Below are 22,976 nucleotides of genomic sequence, written 5' to 3'. Positions count from 1 at the left end.
AAATCGAACAAGTATTTCGATTCCATCAATCGTAAATTCATTGTCGCATGATTTCAACTTTCTTGTTCTCACTTTTGCAAGTTTCCTATAAACTATTTGAGAAGCATGTACATAGAGAAGATAAAGGCTTCGAGGAAAATCAAAGTAATAAAAAAATCAATTTGCGACATTCAGAACTTTATTCGAAAATTTCCCTATTCCTAATCATAATTGGCTTAGTTTACACTAAATTTGGCAATCCCGTTTCCATCCATTTTCTCAAAAATTGAAGAATATATCTTAATATATTTGAAAAAGAACCGATTATGTGTAACGCTTTTAATTGGGCGTACTTTATCAGTCACATGTACTGGAATAGTTTAGATATCAGTGGTCACATGATATTGCCTAATAATTGTTGTTTAAGTTGGCATTCTAAAGGTGTATCTGATTTGTCATTATAGGTACATAGAAATTTTAACGTTTGTAGTATGTCAACCCTGTGAATATCAATCACTTTAATCATTTAATTAAGACCATTTATGGGCTCGCCCAAATTTGTAATTTGCCGTTTTCGTAGTATTTATTGATATTAATTTAATTATTCAACGAGGAACGTGTTGATATTGTGTAATAGTGCTGTGCTGAAGATATACTTAGAGTTTAAAGAAGTTGTAAAATATGGGTGAGTTGGTAATATAAAATATTATTTTTGGATAAATAAGTAATAATTTTATCAACTCTGAATTTTTCCAGTATTTGATAACATTACCTTTCTCATCATTTTGATAATTTTGAGTTTAAATATGCGGTTTGGTTTTTCTAGAACAGGGGAAGGTGACAGATAAAGATTAGTATGGTTCAAGTATACTTTATTCATTTAAATAATACACTCTCTAGTTATTACTATGTGAAATAAAAGTTACCGAACGAACGTTCTCGTATCAAGGATATTTTGAATCTCCAAAAATTATAGATGTTTATTTGCATAGATGATCTCATTAAAAATAATTTAATTATGGAGATTCGGTATATTGGTGTAGTTATTGTACAAAGTACATTATATTTGGTTAATTAGCTAGATAGTTACAGTCAGTACATAAAAAACTACTTTTAACATTTATCATTCTCAATTAACATACAAAAATGATGAGGAATGAAAACAAGATAATTTCATTTTGTAAAGTGTCCATTATATTGATGTAATCACTGAAGCACATATTGAATTATCAAAAGTGATATAACATATTTTTAAATTCTAGACAATAGTAATTAAGACAACGTTTATACGAATATTAAGAAAACATAATTAAATAGATTGGATTCTCAAGTTTTTCTCTGGATCAAATTTGGCAGAGATAATAAAATGATAAATAGATTCCACAGAGTTGATTTGTAGCCTATTCCATTGTAACCTTATGAAATCTATTGTAATTTGTTAAAATCAAAACAAATCATCACAAAATAGACATAAAAAGATTAAAGAAGTAATAAGTTGAATAAAATTATCTAAATCTAGATCAAATTTTTTATCTACATACTAATTATTATAAAATCTATGAACTAGACACTGATTCTTTCACATCGCTTTTTTCTAGCAGCTTTCCTCTGACTTTCCTATACTGAAAACCATACATATGTTAAACTAATAAATAACAAATAATTATTAACATCATTGATTCTCTTTTATATTAAATTACATTATTAAAATCACATTTTGTTGTGAATTGATTGATACTTAACAATTGTGTTTATATATTTTTTTTATAAATATGATGTTGCTTTTAGAGCAATCTACAATAAAATATCTATATCATAAAATCTATATAATAATGAATCAATGGAAAATAAAAACAATCTGTTACAAATAAATATAAGGTATTGTTTTATATGGAGAATCTTTTATTACTTTGCACCTTCCTTGAGTTATCAGAAATTACTATTAAACTGTTGATTATCACACTGGTTTAGTTGAAAAAACAGACAAATATATTTGAGTAATTTGTAGAAATCGATTTTATCAATATCTGTTTTATAATGTAATCATTATATAATTATTCTTAAGGTATTTCATTACTCAACAATTTTATTATTTAATAGTGTTGACTTTTGTAATTAATAGTATGCTTCAAATTAATTGTTGGGAAAAAATTGATGCATTAAAATCTTTTACAAAGTGAGTATTCACATATGCTAGCAAAATTTTATATTTAATATTAAATTCTTTATTGTCATCATTTCCACTTGTAAATGCATCACTGGTATCCAGCAATATTATTAAATATTTTACTTTCACTATTTCTTGATATTGAATTTATTGTGTTAAATTTAAAATTTGTTTGAATATTACATGAACCAATATTGCTATTTATATGAGTTTCATTTTCCAATAATAATTTTTATAATTAGAGAAATTGTTACTTTTTGTTAGGTAATAATTAATAATCAAGAATTTCCAATTTGTGTTACAACTATATGAAATTCATCAAATAATAAAAAATTATGGGAGAGTTGAGATGTTTTATATAATTTTGAATATTGATATGTGAAAAATTCATGAGACTTTTTCCTGAGGAAAACTTTCCAATTAGCTCTTTATTGGTGCAATGTCTTTTCAGCCTTTATTTTCTTTTTTATTTCTTTCTTCCATTACCTTGGCATCTTCTTTAACTTATATATTAAAATTTATGTTAAAATCATAACCTACAGTTACATGAAATGAAAATAAACCTTAAACAATGGGTTTTTTAATAAGCATTTCATATTTACATTTTTTAGTAAATTGTGAACATGATGAAATCAAACATTGTATTAGGAAATCCAGATTTTTCAGAGCAAACTCACTTGTTTTGAATAATATTAGTCTGAAACTTATGAAACCTCACACACAATGAAGTATGGTTTGGTTGTTTTGGAAAAAAGTCAACTTCTTGAGGACAACCTCGAAGCAAAATCAAATCATGATGTCCCAATGTACTTTCAATTAGTTACCAATATTTTTTTAAATTACTTCAATTGCCATAGTAGTGGTGCATCTGTGTTACTGCAAAATGTTACAAGAGGAACATTGTTAGTTAGGTCTGAGAAAAACTGAATCTTAATAATGATAATTTATTTTAAAACTTCATCATTATCAAGAATACTAGTATAAACATGTATTTTTCATTTTATCCTTTCATTAATAGAAATATACAACCTATATTAATAGCTATATTTAATAGATATAAATGAAAATGATGAAGAAGAAAGAACATATAACTTTTCAAAAATAACATACCAATATGCAAAATTAAAACATCAAAATTTTTGTGAATTAGTAAAGGTTTAGTTGAATAGTAAAACATTCTTTAAAATATTTTTATCATGCATTCACAAAAAAATGTTGAAGAAAAATATTTTTATTTTATTTATAAAGCTCAGGTTATCTGCCTGAAAGAAATGTATTAAAAGTAATTCAGTTATTATAATGGCTGTTGTAGTAATAACTAACTATTAAATATTGAGCTGTTAATTTTATAGTGATGATTTTGTAATTTCATTTCTTTGCAGGAAAAACTTACTGCCAGGCCTGTAAAAAGAAATGCTCGGGGGAAGTTCTTAGAGTTCAAGACAAATATTTTCATATGCAATGTTTTAAATGTAAAGTTTGTGGGAATTCTCTAGCACAAGGGGGATTCTTTTCTAAGGATGGGGAATATTATTGCACATCAGATTATCAGAAAAACTTTGGATCAAAATGTGCAGTTTGTAACCAATATGTGGAAGGAGAAGTAAGTCAAACTACATTATATTTGTCAACATTAATTTATTACAACTGAATTTTTAAAACCATTAACTTTTTTAAGGTTGTCACTGCTTTAGGTAAAACTTATCATCAGAAATGTTTTACTTGTGACAGATGTAGGCAAAGCTTTCCTTCTGGAGAAAAGGTTACTTACACAGGTAAAGAGGTGCTTTGTCCAAAATGTGTTCAAATCCCTGTACAAGATATGTCTCCAAAGAGTAGTCCAACTACTAATAGTGCCAATGGTATGTACACTAATTATATTCTTTTTTTATTATCTACAGTTACCCAGATTTTACCATATCAATTTCCAGAATGTGCTGGATGCAAAGAGGAATTGAAAGAAGGCCAAGCTTTAGTCGCTTTAGACCAACAATGGCATATATGGTGTTTCAAATGTACCACTTGTGGTACTGTTTTGCATGGAGAATACATGGGAAGAAGTGGTGTTCCCTATTGTGAAAGAGATTACCAAAAGCAGTTTGGAGTCAAATGTGCATATTGTAATAGATTTATAAGTGGAAAAGTATTACAGGTAAGTAATTTGGACCATTATAAAAACATGATGCTTTAAACTTAGATGAGATTACTAATGTGGGTTTATTATTTATATTTTTAAAGGCTGGGGACAATCATCATTTTCATCCAACTTGTGCTCGTTGCACAAAATGTGGAGATCCATTTGGAGATGGAGAAGAAATGTACCTTCAAGGAGGTGCAATTTGGCATCCTCGATGTGGACCAGGTCCCACCGAAAATGGAGAGATTCTCAATGGTACTGGAGAAACTAATGGAAATTGCACTGACACTGATATGTCAATAAGAGATTATGACAGGCATAGTACATCTGGTGCTAGTGAATTGCAGGTAAGAATAATAACTTGAAACAATTATGTTATATGCTGGAATGTTTTTGTAAATAGTTTGGTTTAATGTTCAATGCAAGAATGATCCTTTCATTTTTTTCTTATGATATTAGTTTTGTCTGAAGGATATTTTTCTAGTTATGATGTCAACTTTGAAATAGAAATGTATGTCCATTTTTAAATTCTTGAAAATATCCTTCAAATATATAAGCTTGAGAAGGAAAATAAAAAAAGTACTACAGGAGTTTATGTTATAATAACTGTTTACTATGAAATAATTATTCTGACATTTGTCAGTTCTGCTACTACTTTTTTGAATTACAGAATGAGGGACATGTTAGTTGAATTGTCAGAATTTCTAGTCCAATTTTTCTGAGAGTTTTTAAAATTTGCATTTTGTAGCAACAAAAATGTTTATTTTAAATCTACATATAAAAATCGGTAGATTTCGAGGTCTTTCTTTTCACTTAATAATAAAAATTAACAGTAGTTTTAATACTTCATATATAATTTCTTTAATTCTTCAGATATTGAATATCACCCTTAAAACCAAATTCTCTCATAAATAATCTGAATTTAATATCATTACTTAAAAGCTTCATTTAGCATTCATAAAGTTATTTTTATTGGTATGTGCATGATTCTTGGAATTGCTATTCCTTATTTTTTCTTTCTTTTCTTGAGTATTAAATTTATTTCTATCGCATATTTTGATAAATTAGGTGAGTACACATCTTTCATAATTATAGCATATTTAGATTTTTTATTATTAGATACACTACATACTAAAAGTTCAACTTGTATTCATTCCACAGTCACAATATATTTTGAAGTATTGGATAGGAATGTTTATTGCTTAATAATATATATGTTACACAATTTATTATTTATATATCGTTTCATGGTATAACCTTAATTCTCCAGCAGGAGACTTTTCTTCAGGAAGTGGTATTCAGCTTCAGTTAATCTACATAACTGGTACTGAGATTAATATTAAATTGGATGCTACCAGCTTTTTAATGAATTATGTTGAAAATAAATAAAAAAGATGGAAAAGCTGGGAACACCTTATGAAATAAATTAATAATAAAAACTAAACAAATAATCAAATATTATTTACTTTATTCAAACTACACAAACACTTTCAAAACAAAGAAATCCCCACAATTTAGGGAATTTATTTGAATTACTTCAATGATTATTCACAATATATTCAAAACATTTTCAGTTATTTTCCATTACTATATACTTCTATCCTTTTATTATTAGTTTTGCTTATTTTTTAGTTGCACTTTTTATAATTTTTTTCTGCATGTTTTTTACAGTTTTCCATGAGATCACGCACTCCTAGTTTGAATGGTTCATTGTATAGCCCTACAAGCATGTCTAGAAAGGTTGGTTTTATTATTTTCGCTTTTTATATATGTGGCAATTATAATCAAAATAACATAAAAGTTTTATTATATTGAAAAAAAAACCTTTTTTATATTACTATTTCACACCACACCAATAATGCTGTTATACTAACTCTTAGCATTTGTAAAAGTGCTTTGGGGTAAGTCAGTGCATTGCATTGAAGTTTTGGTATTCTTTTGATAAAAAATTTATTTACTTTCAAAAAGATGACCACCGAATTTTTTGGCATATCTTTTCACTACAAATAGGATTGCAGTATAGACCAAGGTCTTGAATCTGAATTAACATGAAACTGATTTGTCGTATTTTTTCTTGTAGCAATAGATAATTACTGCATCAGAATAAGAATCCAGATTTTGCTGCCCGAAATTCCATTTCCTTAACCAGAAATCCTTAGTATATTTGGAGAAGAGTAGAAATCACTTTTTTCTTCCTTTGTACTGAGGAAAACAAGTATGATATTAATTTAACCAATTACAACAACGAGTTATATCTAATACTTGTTTTATTTTATTAGACTAGACTAGACAAAACTGTAACTTTAAGAACAAAATTCTAATTTCAACACAATCTTCTATCACCAGTTAAAGCTATATAAAATTGAATCTCATAGGAAAAGATATTTGTAATAAAGTTTTACAAGGTTTTAACAGTATTTGTGACGAATGTTATATTTTATAGTCGTTTGATTTAGCTTAAGACCAAAAACAAATTCTAATTTCAACACAAACTTGTAACATCGATTATAGATATTTAAAACTGAATCTCTCTAACCCTATCATGGAAAAAATTGTTTTTAATAAAATTTTACAAGTTTTTAACAATTTTGTACGAACTTCTATAATTTACAGACGTTTGGTTACCGTTCTCCTTCTCCTGGATTAATATTAAGGGATCATAATAAATCGGCGACTTTAGTAGACGATATATCAAGAATTTATACATACAGTTATCTTACAGAAGAACCAACTCACGGTTACCTACGAAAACCTATTGACCCATATGATAAAGCACCAACATCACCACATTTCCATAGGCCAACATGTAAGTAGCATACATATAAACACAGGGCTTTTAGTGAGTGAGTTTAGAAGTCCTTTTTTTATTTTAGATCCCTAAATGTCTCTTATTACAATTTGGTCCTTGAGTCCCTTTTTTTATTAATTTTGCATAAAAGATTGTATGATTTTTTACCACATACTTTTAATTTGACGATCGTGCTCAGAAACACTTTTTCTATTTGTCTATGACTGCCAGATGAAATTAAACATATGTTGTATGATTGGGAGTGAAAATTATCACATTTAGCTATTTTTTTCTGAAAAAACTCTCAGTAATTACAATCGTTATTTTCTCATTGTTTCATTACAAATATATGCGTTAGTACATTTTTTACTAACACTTTCCTTGACCCCAATTCCCAAGAAAATGTGTGGATATTCTTAATAGGGGGTCTTGAAACCTGGGACTTGCTATTACCCTCCAGTAATAGATAAATGATATTCCAAATTATATACAAACTTGGTGAATATATCGACTATTGAACAGTAGTGATTTTATTTCAACGGACACTTTCCTCCTATTTTTTGACACATTCAATTTTTTCTCTCCATTTAGCAGTGAGTGAGTTTTCCTTTTATATAAGTATTTTTGTAAAGACTTTCTCAATAGGTTTGTTTCTTTTTTCCTGATTTGTTTCATTTCCAGTTATGACACACAACCACAATGGTTTTATTTGGATGGGACATACTGTTTATTCACCCATTTTCATGAAAACTGACAAAATATATTAGTGTTTGAATAACATAATTTGAAATATTTAACTTATTCATTTAAAAACATTCTGTTAAATGAATCAAGGTATGCAAATTTGAATTTTAATACCTTTATTTAAAAAAACTTTGATCAGAAAAGAGGTTGAATAATCTACATAAATTCTATGGAAATCTTAAATTCTACATAAGCATTTTAATAGATTTTATGAATATTGTGTTGCCATCAATCAACTGTAAATATAATTTATTTGTTTAAAACAATATCAAATTATTCTTTACCTAATTTTAAATTTTTGACAATTTAAGCTCAAAACTCATTAAGAAGTAGTTCAGGATCTGGAAGAAGGAGCACTTCAAGGACAGCTATGAAAGTATTAGTCGATTCAATGCATACAGATGTACCCAGACCGAAATCGCCTCATATGAATAATGAGGAACCTATAGAATTGGCTCATTTCCCGGGTGCAAAACCTCCACCACCAGGAGAACCTTTGAAAATAGAAAGGGATGATTTTCCGGCTCCACCCTATCCTTATACCGATCCTGAGCGTCGAAAACGTTGGTCCGATTCATACAAAGGTATTAATAAACAATAGTAAACTGGAGATATACATGGATTGATTATTGATATTTACAGTTAGCTTTAATAATCTGGAGATTTGAATTGATTCTAATTACTATTTAATTAAATTGTAATTACAAAAATATTATAGAGCTTAATAAAATGGTTAATCTATAACAAATTTTTCTTAGGTGTACCATCTGACGAAGATGAGGTTGATGAGGCAACTATGAGAGAATTTCATGATGACAAATTGAAAAAGGAAGAAAATGAGCTAAGCAAAATAGCTAGTGGAATAGGGAAAGTGTTTTTAAAGAATGTACAAGAAAGAGAAAAGTTCAAACAGTGGAAAGCAGCTAATCTTGATCCCAGAAATGCTTCTAGGTAACGATAATTTTTATTCTTCTGTTGGTACAAAAATTTTTTTAAGTCATACTAAAAGAAATCCTCTATCTACTTGTATAAGGGAAGTAATCTTGAATTGAATTTTATCCCAGTATGAACTGTCTTATTGTGTATCTACAATGCCAAATATGTGCTTTTGACATATAATTTTTGCATACAAAGTCTACGCCTTTTATTATCAGTGAAATGGAAATTTTACTAATCATAGAAAGAGGGAATTGAGGGTGTTAAGTGGAATGTAACAATACTAACACAAGAATTCAATTATTTATTATAGGATTCAAGGTTTGCAATTAAAATATATGTCAACAAATTGAGGCCCTAATGTGTTCAGAGTTTTCAAAACATTTTAGAACACTTATAGAAGAGAAAAATGAATAACCTATTTTGCCACGTTATACTATCCTCTTCTTGAAAAATCCCATTCTGGAATTACTATACATCAATTATCACAGCTGTTTAACTCAGGCTCGCTTGTTTAGTACCAAGTCAAAAGTAACTCTTCTCACTACCAAACTAAAGAACACGCCATTTGCAGGTGTCTGACCTTTCATAATTTTATTGAATTAGAAATGAATGAAAATTACTTTTCTGTAGAATCGGAAAAAACTTATAATACACTAAACCTTTCAGTAGTAAATTATAGTTTCAAGAATTTTTATATACTGTCTTGTTATTGTAGAACCCCTTCTGCAAATAAAGAGCCTAACTATAGACTTCGTTATGATAATCCTATTGGTGCGAGTCCATCTAGGAACTTAGATCATCCTAGACCTTACGAGGACGATGATTTTGATAGATCTTTAAGTTGTCGTTCTTCTATGGGTAGATCTATAGGTGCTATTCCAAATTATAATGGTAAGTATTGGTATAAATTGTATGATTATTTTTCTTTTTTTAATCATACAGGGAATAAAAGTTGTTTTTAATATAAAGAAATTATAAGGGGTTTGGTTATTTTCATTCCAACCTAAATGAATAATTACGATTCAACTTTAATTTTGATGTAATTTGTAGGAAGTTTGGGAGAATAAATACTTCATTTATTCATTCAGTCAGTCAATGATATAGCATCCCTCTTTCAATAGCGCCATAAGCTTATAAATGCTAATTTTACAGGAAAGCCAAAACGAAAACTATTGTAAATGAAATGTTTTCTGGATCAGTTAATTAGTGATGTAAAATATAGTGTGAAATGTACAGACAGCTTAAAAAAGTTCTCATTAGAAGGCGCCGCAAGGAGCATCAGAAAGAATCCTGGAGGAACTATTTGTGATAGGTTGACACAGCACCTCCCCTATGTGGAGGAAATTGCCATCATGGCATGAACCACTTCGAATCCCAACCACCTAAAGCACGTTCCAAGTCAGAGAACATTGCTTACCTGTATGCCACCAATTCAATTATCTTGGAGCCTTAATAACTAAAGATAATTACGTGACAAGAAGAGTTTAGAGTGCTTTCATGAAGATGACATCTCGCTATTTACAAGACAATAATCTGTTCAGTAGTCACATATGGATGCGAGACATAGACTATGACAAGTGAGCAGATTTGGTGTCATTCATCCAGGATACCTTCTGATCAATATCCGTGTAGATCTATGTTTGGAGTAAAGTAAAACCGGACAGAAAGGATTGTTAAGAAGGTCCTGGTTCTCAACAAACTGTAGCGTCGGTTAAAGAAGAAGAAGATGGCACTACTGTTAATGTTAATTTTACTAGATTTAAGTCAGGACTTTGGACGAATGAAACGAAATATGAATTTATTCGAATTTTAGTTTATAAATGAAAAAAAAAACCAAAAATGTTTAAACTAAAAATCGCCCACAAAAGTTGTATTTAAACTTAAGTAAATCTCCGTTTTATGTTAGAAAGAACATCATCAAAAGAACAAAATAATATTGAGTAACATGAAACGAGGATTTTAAATTAAAATTAATTTCTTAAATCTAGCGTAGCCTGATAAATAGATGGTACGACTTGGGAATCACACTGGCTTCAAATAAAGATAAAAAGTCTTTCTTTTGGTTTGCGTCAATCTTTGGTTTAGTTGTGTAGGTCGGGATCAAAACCAAATTAGAAACATTTTTTTTATCCTTTTTCTAAGAACTACCTCTTGGAAATATTCACTTCCATATGAGGTTTTCATTTGAAAAGAAAGGGGTTTTACCTTCTAGTTTCTCACGACTTATATATTTGAAGGTAAAACTTGTATTCCATTCTTTATATTATGAAAATCAGTGTGGGTTATGGCACTATAGCTTTGATTTTTGTAACATCATTCGACGAAATGAGATGATATACTGGCTTGCGGCACTGTTCATGGTGCATATATAGTCACGAATAACTCAGGGTGACACTTAACGCATCACGCGGAATCTGTTAGCACTAATCCTGTATAAATCATCTTAAAGAATACATTGGACGTAAAATGTCAATTTTTAATTCTTTTGGGATACGGCACTATTGAAATAGGAGTGCAATATATCTAAATTCCTCTGTGAAATTTAAATTTGCGTTACATTAGGGTTTTTAGTAATATTGATGGTTGTTCTTGAAAGGTTTAACAAACATACCACCATGTTTGCATTTGTATATTTATAAGAGGGTATAATACAAGTACATTTGTTAATTTTGTCAAGGAACTGACTTACAACATTCATCTTTGCTAAATTACAAACATCACATCGATTATCAGTAGTTGCATGCATATTACATATTTTGAAAATTGCTAGAATATTATTTTTTTTGCTTTTTACACAGTAGTATCATCATTACGAACGGTACCTAAACCTGGTTATGGGCTCAAATCGTCTACTCTAGCCAGTAGAAACGAATTTGTAAGTACTAACAAAATACTATTTTTGATAAAACCAATAATAGATTTCTATACTGTATACATTGAAAATAATAGATTTTTCAGTACGTTTAGTTTATTGAGATCTCACTGAATCTATACTTTTTTATTTAATAAAATCCTATCATTGCTTACGTTAATATGACATATTATCAATTAAAATCGCCTGTTTACAAAATTCTAAATGATATTAAACTTACTGTACTTTTAAAACTTTATTAATGTTGTTTTGCTTTAATTTTTGAAATCTTTATCAGAATAATTGACTTTCTTTTCATCTTTTTTACCTGGAGTTGAAAGCAATTTGCTTTGCTTTATTTAAAGTTAACAGATTACTTTTCCATTTTTTCACTTGATGTGACATCTTTGTTAAATTAACATATTTGTAGAAATCTTACTTAACTGCTATTTACATAATTAGAGAGGTTTCTTTACCTGCACCTGAAACATTAATTGTTCAATTTATTTACATTCCTCTAAAACAATATTTGTATAGAAATCTATTTTTTGTATCAGCATGAAGAATGTAGTTTTTATTGATAAATTTTTTGAAATTGGCACATATTTTATTTTTATTCAAGTGGGAGCGCAAAATGTATATTTGTATATATTTCTAGTTTTAGCAAATCCAACATCTGCAAAAGTTTGTTGCACTCTTATAGGTACCATGTAGGTGCTAAATATTGTCAAATTTTCTAAACTTTTTATACTTTTGAACAAACTTAGTGCTTATGCCCAATATTACAGTTTAAGTTTCACTAGGCAACAAAAAAATTATCAAATTTTACTCGTAGATAAGATTATGTGATTATTATATTATATTACAAAAAATAAATAAGAAAGGTTAAAAATAAATTTGAGTCACGTCACATTTTTGTAAGAAATATATTGTTTTGAAAAATCTCAAGTATTTATGTTTATCAATACTAAAAAACATGTTTTCTTAGACTGTGTACATGTCTCCTTTTTCGGAGTCCGGAATGTATCTTAAGACTAACAGTAGTCTACAAGCATTGCTGGTGGTAGCGCTTTTCAATTGTGACGATATCTTGATGAAAGCGCTCTTCATGTTCATCACTTAAGGCACCCTTATTTTCCAGAAAAAATATTAGGTGGATATGAAAAAAAATTTTTTTCAGACATATTAAAGCATTTTTTTGATGGGATTAGAATATTAAGAACTGTAGTTATGCAAAATGATTCTCAGTAACTGTCATAAATGCCATCCAAGCTTCTCTTTCTTTTTTATTTAAGGTGGTGACGAATTCCGGATCTACAATCAACTTTTTGACGTCAGGTCTAACAAATACACCTTTCTTTATTTTAGCATCACTCAAAGAAGGAAATTTTTGTTTTAAAAATTTTAAAGCAGTTCCATCTTTGTCCATGGCTTTCACAAAATTTTTATTGCCCTAATTTTATGTACTGACTAAATGTTCATATTCCCCCTTTCTGTGCCCTAGAACTTGATCAGTTCTTGGCTGCCATATTACTGTTACAAATTGTTCATTTCTCTCTAGGCTGTTCTATTCACATAGAAAGTATTTCGTGTGGCCAGTTTGTAGTCCTACAACCAAATCAACAACTTTTAAAACTGCCCAGATTTGGTATTTGCTGTATTCTATCTTTTCCTACATTAGTTTTATAATATCGTATGTTTCTATTAAATGAGCTTCATAACCTAAAGGTAGTGATGGAAATTTATTTCCGTTATGGAGCAGTTCATTTTTTAGACTTGACTTTATGGAATCAATGAATAGTTTCCATTCCTCTGACCTATGTTCATAACCCAGCTTTAACATCAATCTCTCAATGCCATTACAGTACACTAAGTCGTTCTCTTTAAAAAACAAATTAATATATGAACTTAACTTTTATGGTACACGCTAACTTTAAGCAGATTCCAGATTTCAGTCTGGAACTTAATAATTCAGCTTTTACTTTGGGCAAATCCAAATCTTTTATGAGATCATTAAGCTCCAATTGGTTAAGATGCGGACCTTTAGGATTTATAAGAGTTGTAATTCTGTTGCAATTTCTTCGTTTTCAGAACTGCTTGAACTTTGTTCAACACCATAAACTGGTGAAGGCACAGGAGTTTCTTCCGAATGAGGGATTGTTTTCGTTACAGAAGATACCTCTTCGTATGCTTCGATTTTCTCTAAAAGCATTTGATATTGGTGAACCAAATATAATAGTCGGTCATGTGATTGGTAGATTCGCGCCATATCACTGGTTTATCAAAAAGGCATTGCTGAATATTTTCCATTAAAGCAACTGGTCCAATTTCTGTGACATAAGATACAGGTTGAAATATTCACGATAGCACTTGTTAATTTAAGATGTAATAGCCTTTTTTGCCAAATATTTTTCTGTTAATTTTCGAAGCGCTACCAATAAAATGCACTACAGATTTGGCTCTAGTCACTTTAAGTGTTGCCTAGGGTTCTATTAATTTTTTAGTTGCTTTTTGATAATTATCATTATTGTTATTTCTTTTTCCCACTGTTTAGTCTACTATGAAATAAATGAACTTTGCCAAATAGTTTTAGTTTAATTGGTTATCTTTAGATTTTGTGAAATATAATAGTATATTAAATATTAAATTTTGCTTATCAGTGATTCATATTTTATACAAACAGGTTTATTCCAACATGTAATATATAGTATTAGTAAAACCCTACGTTTGGTTGTATATATTTCTTATTACTGATTTATTTGTCAACACAATGCTTAGCTGTTTGTTGGAATATCCAATTTGAGGGCTATCGCGTTTTAATTTGCTACTAAAAACGCTGCTGCATAATGAGGTTTCCGGAATGTCATTATTTGGCATATTTAATGTGTGTTTATTATTCAATAATTATATTTGTAAAAATTTTGTAAGGTGTTTTAGGAACTAATTTCTTCTTTTCCTTAATAAAATGGAGCAGTACAACACTACTGCTCGATACTTTCTCAAAATACATTTTGAGGTTTATTTTTCAACTTTGTTTCCACTTTAAAACCTCATTCACTGGTGGCGCTAACTAAAGGGTATCCCTCATATTTGGATATGCACAAACCTCTTAAACAAAACTACTTCAAATAACATGTTTGTATAACGAAATACTTGTTATTTCAAAAGCTTGTAGTAGTAAAAAATGCACGCTCTAAATAATTTTCCTATTCACAGGGTGATTATTCATATAGTGGAATGGGTTCTAAAACTTATAGTACTGATTTCAGTTGTGGAAAGTCCGATAGTAAGTATATTAACTGCTTTTTGCACTTTTTTTAGTTAAAATAATCATTCTTATTAGTCAGGTATCCTGAACAGAATTACATAAATCAGCTACACAAGATTTCTCTTTTATTACACTGCTACCCTTTTGATTCGTGACTAGATTATACACTGATACCTTTTTGATTTGTGACTAGAATATATCTTTTATTTCTCTGGGTATTCATTCTTATAGTATGAAGTTATTTTTGTTAATGCCTATCACAGTTCATGAAATGTCATTGCATATTACAATATAGAATTAATAACGATTAAAGATAGAAAAATATCACAGAACTTATATTACTATTTATTACGAAGTGTTCTACAGTTATATTTCTTGTAATTGAAAATCTTGCAAACTAGTATCAAACTTTTATCTGTTTCAGTTTCAACAGGTTCTATTACAGATGTTGAAAGACGTGCTATGGTGAGTTGAAATCATTTAGTACATTATTCTTCTATTTTATTCTGATTAATTTCAGAACTGTGAAATGCCGTTATCAACTACATACACAGGAGGACTGGGACGGTATCCTACAGGAGGTTACGCCTCTCAGCAGGTTCGACGCTCTTTACCAAATATGGCACATACAATGTTAATAAATGAACCCGCTAAAATTTACCCTTACCATTTACTTATAGTAACAAACTTCAGATTGCCTTCTGATGTCGATAGATTGAATTTAGAGGTAAGTTTTTGATAAACTAAAAGAATAATTGTTTCATTCTCTGTTTTTATAAAGATTTCATTAATCACAATTACACTGGCCAGTTTTAATAATCAAGTTATCATCTTCATATATTTAATTTCAGTCTCAAAAAACGATAACAACACATCAGTGTAATTGTGTTTGTATAGAGGTAGTGTACAGTGTGTTCTGTATGAATATTACCAATGGTTCCAGAAAGCGCAACTTGAGTACAGTCTTCCCTAGGCTACAATTCGATAAAGAACTTAAATATAAACTAAATTATTTTGATAACTGGTAAATTTTTATGTTACAAATGTACTTCTTATTTTTTTAGAGGCACCTTTCTGATCAAGAATTTGAAGCATTACTGCAAATGGCAAGGTCAGACTTTTATCGGCTACCCCAATGGAAAAGAAATGAAATGAAACGAAGAGTTCGTCTGTTTTAATACCTCGAGAAACAAGTTCGAAACTTAGTACATGTCTATAAATATATGATGGTGCTGTAAATTGAGTAGAAATGATTTTCAAAATAAACTTAATGCTCCAAATGTAAGCTTATTAACATTATATTAGAACAGTGTTTCTAATCTATTGAAGGTATGGAGATTTGTACAAATTAGAATGCAGTAAAATTTATAAACATCAACATCAAATGAAGTAAATATTTGTTAAAATATCAATCATTCCAGTATCAATTATTTGTTTACACCTTAGTCTACTTAACTCTTTATTTTTTATCTTATTACCATCAAAAAATTGTTGTCAATTAATTTGTGACCTATTAAATGAGTAAATATTAAAATGGCATAATATTAGTTACACACTATAAGTAAAATAGTCAATTATGTTGGAAGTAGCTATTTTAGTTAAGTAGTTTTTTACAAAAAAAAAACAATTTCTTTGTACTGTTCTATTTTTCAAACTATTTTATTGTTATGAAGAAAAAAATCAGTGGTATTCATAGTTTAAGAAGCACTATGTAGGAGAGAATTCTGAATATTTTATTTATTTATTTTATATTAAATTATATTAGTACAAAATTTTTCATTTTGAGAGTCATTTCTACTAAAATTTGAAGGTAACTACAAATGCATAAGCTTAAACGACTGGATATTTCTAGCTGCAAAATTAACGAATGGTCACCTTGTTCCTTACTTTCTCTTATGCTTAAAAATGTATTCATATAATTTAAAGAATGTTGTCAATATGAAAAAAATCATTTTATTGGATTTTTTGAAAGTTTTTGAAATGATAATTATTATGCAATAGTCTAGAATTTCTCAACTTCCTGGACTTGCAATATGTATATTTGTTGAGAATTATTTCAGTCAATTGTAGTGTATGCCACGAGAAGTATACCTTTTACCTTTTCACTGCGACGCCTTCCTTCTACAATGGGGCAAGGCGGAACTGACGAAAATAGGCCCATAAACGCATTATAATGGATTCTAAAATTATTGATAAATTAATACTAGCAATGAAAAGGTTTTAATATCATATTGTGGGTAGAATGAAGATTAAATTTCAAAATTAATAGATGGAGGAACATAGCAACTGAATATACTAAACTGCTCCAACAAAGTTCATAAATTCTATAAATTTGTTTTAACAAATTACGTTTTTTGAAAAGTTTTTATATGTTTATAATTTCTTGTGTTTCAGATAAGCTTTTTGTAAAAACAATTTGAGATTATATATCATTTCAATTTTAAAAAATTGAAGGACATAATTTAATAAGTAAGAATAAGCATTACTATAGATACAAAACTTTATCATAATAGAAAATACCCAATTTATTTTTCACCGACGTATTATATTTGCTGATGAGTGAAGAGATGAGGGTATACAAGTCAAACATGAGATACCACGAAATTCAAAAGCTCTTGCACGTTCGTGAGAAGAATTAGCAACTGATATAAAATTCTTGAAAATAAGATTGCCTCAAACGTAGAAAAGATCAATTTAAAAACACAAAAAGTAGCCGATAAGCATATTAAATTTTCGATATGTAGTATAGACAAAATTTGGGAGAATAAAAAGTAACATAAATCCATAACTTTTGTCAGATTGTTTACTTCTACTACTACTTTACTATTGTTTTCTTGATATTATCAAAGCCAGATAATTAAAATATGTAAGTATTTTGAATTGTCTAAAATGACACCTTGATTAAGAATTTATATTTGATACAAAATGCATGGTACAATTGGGATGATTATGGTATCTGCGAATTTATCGTATCTTTGTTGGCGACTGAATATTCGTGCTAGTAAATCAAGTGTAGACTGACATTCTTTGAAATATATGTATATATGAAATATTATACTTTCAATTAATTTGCCATAGACTAAGCTAAATATAAATGTTAAGTACATATTAAATAGTAAGATTAAACACTGTTTAGATGTACATTTACCATATTTATTATATATATTTTTTCGTTTCACAATACAGAGTAATTCACGATTCATAACACTCCCATGTTAAAAATTATTATCATATACTGATTTATTTCGGAAATAATTTGATCAGAGTGTTCCGCAAATGTTAAACAATCGAAAATAGGATTTTTTTGTAGTACCCCAAGAGCTAAGCAGAAAAGAGATACAATATGATCGTGTTAGAGTGGAACACTGCTATTATTATCTGCTTAAGCGTTCCACAAACCATAACTATTATAACTGAGCTAAGAATCAAAGAAAATTGCGTGTTTTTTGTAATTATTCCAAAAGTAAGCCTTAACATGATTTTTAATGTTGCAGTCATCAATTTTATGTAATTTTCAACATAGTAAAAGTTAGTTGAAATGGTCCAATTATATAAAAAAAGTTTTGAAGTCTATACTCATGAAATGTTTTTCAAAAAGACCTGAAGTCTTTTATAAACTTTACTGTATTAAAATGTAAAGCAAAGTTGGGGTTTCATGTTACTTAACTTTTTTCAATTTTGGGGCCCACAATTTTTCTTGAACTTGCAACAAATAGCAATTTCTTTGGTACCTAGCATGCTAATAAAAAAAATTAGAACTAGCTAAAAAATGTGTTTAAAAGTACCTTTATGGTACCTAAATTTCTAGGTTTTTTTATTGCTGAAACTGACTGTAAAGTGTGTTCATTTAATTATCTTGAACATGACGAATGTTTCCATAACTTTTGTAATCAACGCTGTCGATTACAAAGTTTCAAAACTAACATAAAATTTGTATCTACATAATAATTTTGTGATGATACAACCAAAGATTGAAAAAGAACCGTCATTGACCTTTTGAAATCAAGTTTGTTTTTGTTAAAAACAATTTAATATTAAAAAATTTCCTAATTTTGGGCAGCCATTAAATATGTTGTGAAAAAGTAACATGGCAGTTTTTAGTGTATATTTTAATATTTTGTCGGCGAGTTGTATTTTAATTTAATTTATTTATTTTAATTTATAATCGTCAATTATTCTGTATATATTTTATGTTGATTTCTTTATATATATAATCGTTTATGTATTTTTATTTTACGTATAGTTTTTATGTGATCTTCCACGAAGAGTTTCAAAACATATATTTTTATTTAAATTTAAAATATTTCAAATCACATTACTTTTCTTTATTTTCATATATTAGCGATATGTTTTATGTAAAAACAGAACCAGTTAATGTTAATTAAAAAGTGATTTTTATTAAATCAATTCAAAATAATAGTTTCGCAAGATTGCCTATTTGAAATAATTAAAAAAAAATACAGTCAACATACGCTATAAACAAAAGTTCATAAAAGTGGTTTGTTTATTAAACTTCTGATTAATAAAAATGTTTAAAAGATTTTCTGTTACATAAAATTGAAATAGTTAAATCATTATTAATGGAACTTTATGATACATTTTTAGTGAAGATTTTTAGTAAATGTAGTTATCGGAAAATCCTACAATGAACAGATTAATATTTTTCTTATAAATTGTTATTGATAGCAATCTAAGGTCCCCAAGGTCTTTTTACTTCTCCGACAAATGCCTGCAATAGTAATCCCGCTATAAACTACTGTTTCAGTACACATCATCATCAAATAAATTTGAAATATTATAGTCACACATATAGGTGTATGCTTTTAATGACTTCTAAAAAAGGTGAAAAAAGATTATTAGCAATATTCTTATGAAATTATTTGAGCGGGAGAGATTACGTGTTGTAGAAGGGCGAGGTCCTACAATCAGTGGGAACTTTAACCATATCTTCATATTTTCAACTTACACATTTAATAACGCAATGTCACTGTCGACAATCACATGTTTGTGTCTATATATAGCTATTTGCTGATTCTCATATTTTCTTACAAATAATAATATTAACGTTATGTAGATACAAGGAATATTATATTATTATGTTGTTATATTCTAATGGTACTTATGTTTTGATTCAATCGAAATGCAAATTTATTGATTTATTTTGGCCTACAGTTAACCTTGATATTTTTAACAACCTTTTCGTTTATCAATCATCATAATTAGCCTGACACAGGTCTACAAAAGAATGATTTATTAGATGCACCTAAAACGATTCACATTGGAAACAATAGTTATTATAGCTCTCATAAAATATAGGATTTAAATGTTTTTGATTATATGACATTTGTGATATTTTTTATTAACGATTTAACAATATTTATATCAAAACTTTATAAAAATTGAAATAAAATAAAAAGAAGTATATGATTAATAATTTCACACTGATTTTTTAATCTACAAAGTAACTTTTTTGTCAAGTATTTTTTTGGCAAAATATAGGAAAACATTACATGTTGGAATTTTTTGTAAACAAACAACTTTTATAATTTTGTAAATACAATATGAAATTCAATGGTTATAAGGGATCGTAAATCTTGCTGGATATTTGCATTAATTATTGACAGTCTCTTTTGTTTTTAATATTAGTTATTCCTCTACATCACAGAGATATTTTGCAGAAGTGACATTGTAAATAATAAAGCCACTAAATATTTCGTCTAAACAAAATATTTAGAAAAAAGTACTGGTTATATTGTACGTATTAGAAAAAAATATAGAACATTGTGCTAAAGGTTTCTAATGTTTTTAACTTCCGACTGATCTTTTTTTTTTTTGAAATAATAGATTTTGGTAGCATGAACTCCAATGCTTTTGAAGGTATACGAAGTATATTTGTAAAATGTCAATTATACTATTTTTCGACATAGCTGCCATGATTTTCCAAGCATTTATCATTGTGTAGTGCAAGTTTTTCTATACCCTCCGTGTTTTGTATTATGTTCTTTTAGCTTGTTATCGTTGTTTTACCTCTAACTACAACACTTCAGTTTTATGAACAACAACCATCGAATCGTTCATTGCCCTTATTTTGTTTTTAGAGTTCAGAAAGCTAATTAATTCCACAAACAGCGAGATTTGTTATCAACTTATTTCAAACTAGCGCTACGATATGTACACAACAACAGTGAACAGTGAAATGTATGCGCAGAGCAGAGAATATTTTGCGAATATGCCTTGTATTAAATATAGTGGTTTTTAACTGTAAAATGTTCTGTATTTGTTTCTTAGTCCGAAAAATATTTGTCGATTTGTTTATGAATTTAGTTATTTGTATTATTTTAGTATCGGTTGTGATTATTAATTTACATGAAATAAAAATTTTAATGTACTGGTATAAAAACCCTTGAAATTTATTATAAAACACGATATTAATAGTGGTTAACACCATTAGGTTTGAGAAAAAGAAAAGCACCAATAATTAAATTTTGTTACTCCCCAGCTGTAATTCTCCATAGAAGACGTAATTCAGGCCCATTATACCAGTTGAGATATTTGATTCAATAAAGATTAGCAGACACATTAATGCTAACTGCTAACTAATGAAATTAGTTATTAAAAAATCCAAAACAAATGCCAATATGATTCCTACTAATATTCAACAAAAATTCATTTTCTATGATTATCTAAGCTATTTTATAGTAAATGCTTTTGTTGAAAATGTGTCGATACTTTCTGAATCTTATTATGCTTCGACCATTTGAGATCAGAAAATGAACAAGTAAAATACCATAACATCATATCGTTTTCATCGCAAATTACTTGGATTTTGAAATTTATTAAAAATTATTTTCAACTAATATTGAGATGCTTAGTTTACAGTTCCAGTATTATTTTCTGTAATGTTCCGTTTTAGATATATTTAGTTATCTATATATTATATAATGCTTCCAAAATCAACAAACAGCTTTAATTAGATTTATCTGTTATTTGAAATAAACTGATTCATTTAATTTCTGAACTTTCAATGTCCATTTTATTGGTTTTATTTTTCTCTCATATTTAAATATGAATTATTTTTAGATTAAAATTAGCCCAATTTGATTTTTCCAAAAATGTGTCAATATAGATTCTAATTTTCCCCGCAATATTTTGTAAATAGAAAACATATATTTGATTCAATATTATATTCTTCCTTGATAGAAATATGTTACTAGTCAGTAAAAATGTTTTTGAATTTGGAATCATTTCTAAAGCTTAAGCTAAACATTTCAGATTAGCAAATCTTGTATTCTTAGGAATTCATGGACTATACAGAGCGTTTAGATTGCTACTTTGAGCTAGTCGTTCATTCATATAGAGTAAGCTAAAATGGTATTTTTATATTTGATAGCTTTTTGCCACTAAAAAAGTTCCAGTGATTGTTATTTAGATTTAGTAAAATTTCAAATCATTATATAAGCATTTCTAACATTCTTTAATTTTTCCTATTGATTACTGTGGTTTGGTTATTTTATTATGTTATTTTAATTCTGTAACAAGCACAATGCCTTATTAAAATTCTTTTAAATTTTTTTTTTCTTTTTTTAAAGTACCCAGTACGCATTTCTATATTAACACCTAATTCTCTTTGTACATGAATTTGCAGTATATGGAAATTGGTAACGACTTTTTAAGTGACAACCAATTAAAAATCACAACAGACCAAAACAAGGAGTTCCGGTTTGATAGAGTGCAAGAGTTTGAATACCTGGGAGTGATGGTAACAAGTAAAGGAGACAAATTTAAAGAAATCGACAAAATACTGGAAAGAGGCAATAAAACAGTTGTGCTCTAGAAAACCTATTAAGGTCCAAAGATATCTTAAGGGTAGCGTAGCTAAAAAGTTAGGACAGTTATACAACCTACGGTCTTATATGGTAGTGGGTAAAAACAAGTGAAGAAGGTGCAAAAAGAGGGTGTTCACGTAGAAAATGGCTAGATGTATGTCAGGAAGGCTTACTAAGGGATAGTAAACTGGCGCCGTGAACAAAAGGAGTTTGAGAAAACCACTAGACACTTCAAAGTCATGGCCTATAATGCCTGCTGTTTTCGGATAAAAAACCA

At 28.4% G+C, this 22,976-nt stretch overlaps 1 protein-coding gene across 4 annotated transcripts; it reads left to right on the top strand.

Moving 5' to 3' along the window:
• The first annotated feature begins 399 nt into the window (after window positions 1–399).
• On the top strand, window positions 400–22,443 carry LOC130890734 (actin-binding LIM protein 3-like). Of its 4 annotated transcripts, XM_057794985.1 has the most exons (15): window positions 400–664; window positions 3,529–3,749; window positions 3,825–4,008; window positions 4,078–4,298; window positions 4,385–4,630; window positions 5,955–6,023; window positions 6,897–7,089; window positions 8,127–8,399; window positions 8,574–8,766; window positions 9,470–9,645; window positions 11,553–11,629; window positions 14,822–14,891; window positions 15,298–15,338; window positions 15,394–15,600; window positions 15,938–22,443. In XM_057794985.1, the coding sequence occupies exons 1-15, from the start codon at window positions 661–663 to the stop codon at window positions 16,049–16,051; spliced, it is 2,289 nt and encodes a 762-aa protein (XP_057650968.1). In that variant the 5' UTR covers window positions 400–660; the 3' UTR covers window positions 16,052–22,443. The 4 variants fall into 4 exon arrangements, with proteins under 4 accessions (XP_057650968.1, XP_057650969.1, XP_057650966.1 ...); XM_057794986.1 differs by lacking the exon at window positions 5,955–6,023 and having other exon boundaries at window positions 426–664; XM_057794983.1 differs by having other exon boundaries at window positions 426–664; window positions 3,825–4,298.
• The last annotated feature ends 533 nt before the right edge of the window (window positions 22,444–22,976 follow it).

Source organism: Diorhabda carinulata, chromosome 2, assembly GCF_026250575.1.
Source record: "Diorhabda carinulata isolate Delta chromosome 2, icDioCari1.1, whole genome shotgun sequence".
Classification (NCBI taxonomy): Eukaryota; Metazoa; Arthropoda; class Insecta; order Coleoptera; family Chrysomelidae; genus Diorhabda; species Diorhabda carinulata.
Note: the sequence above shows the minus strand (reverse complement) of the source record. Positions and strands in the feature narration are given on the sequence as shown.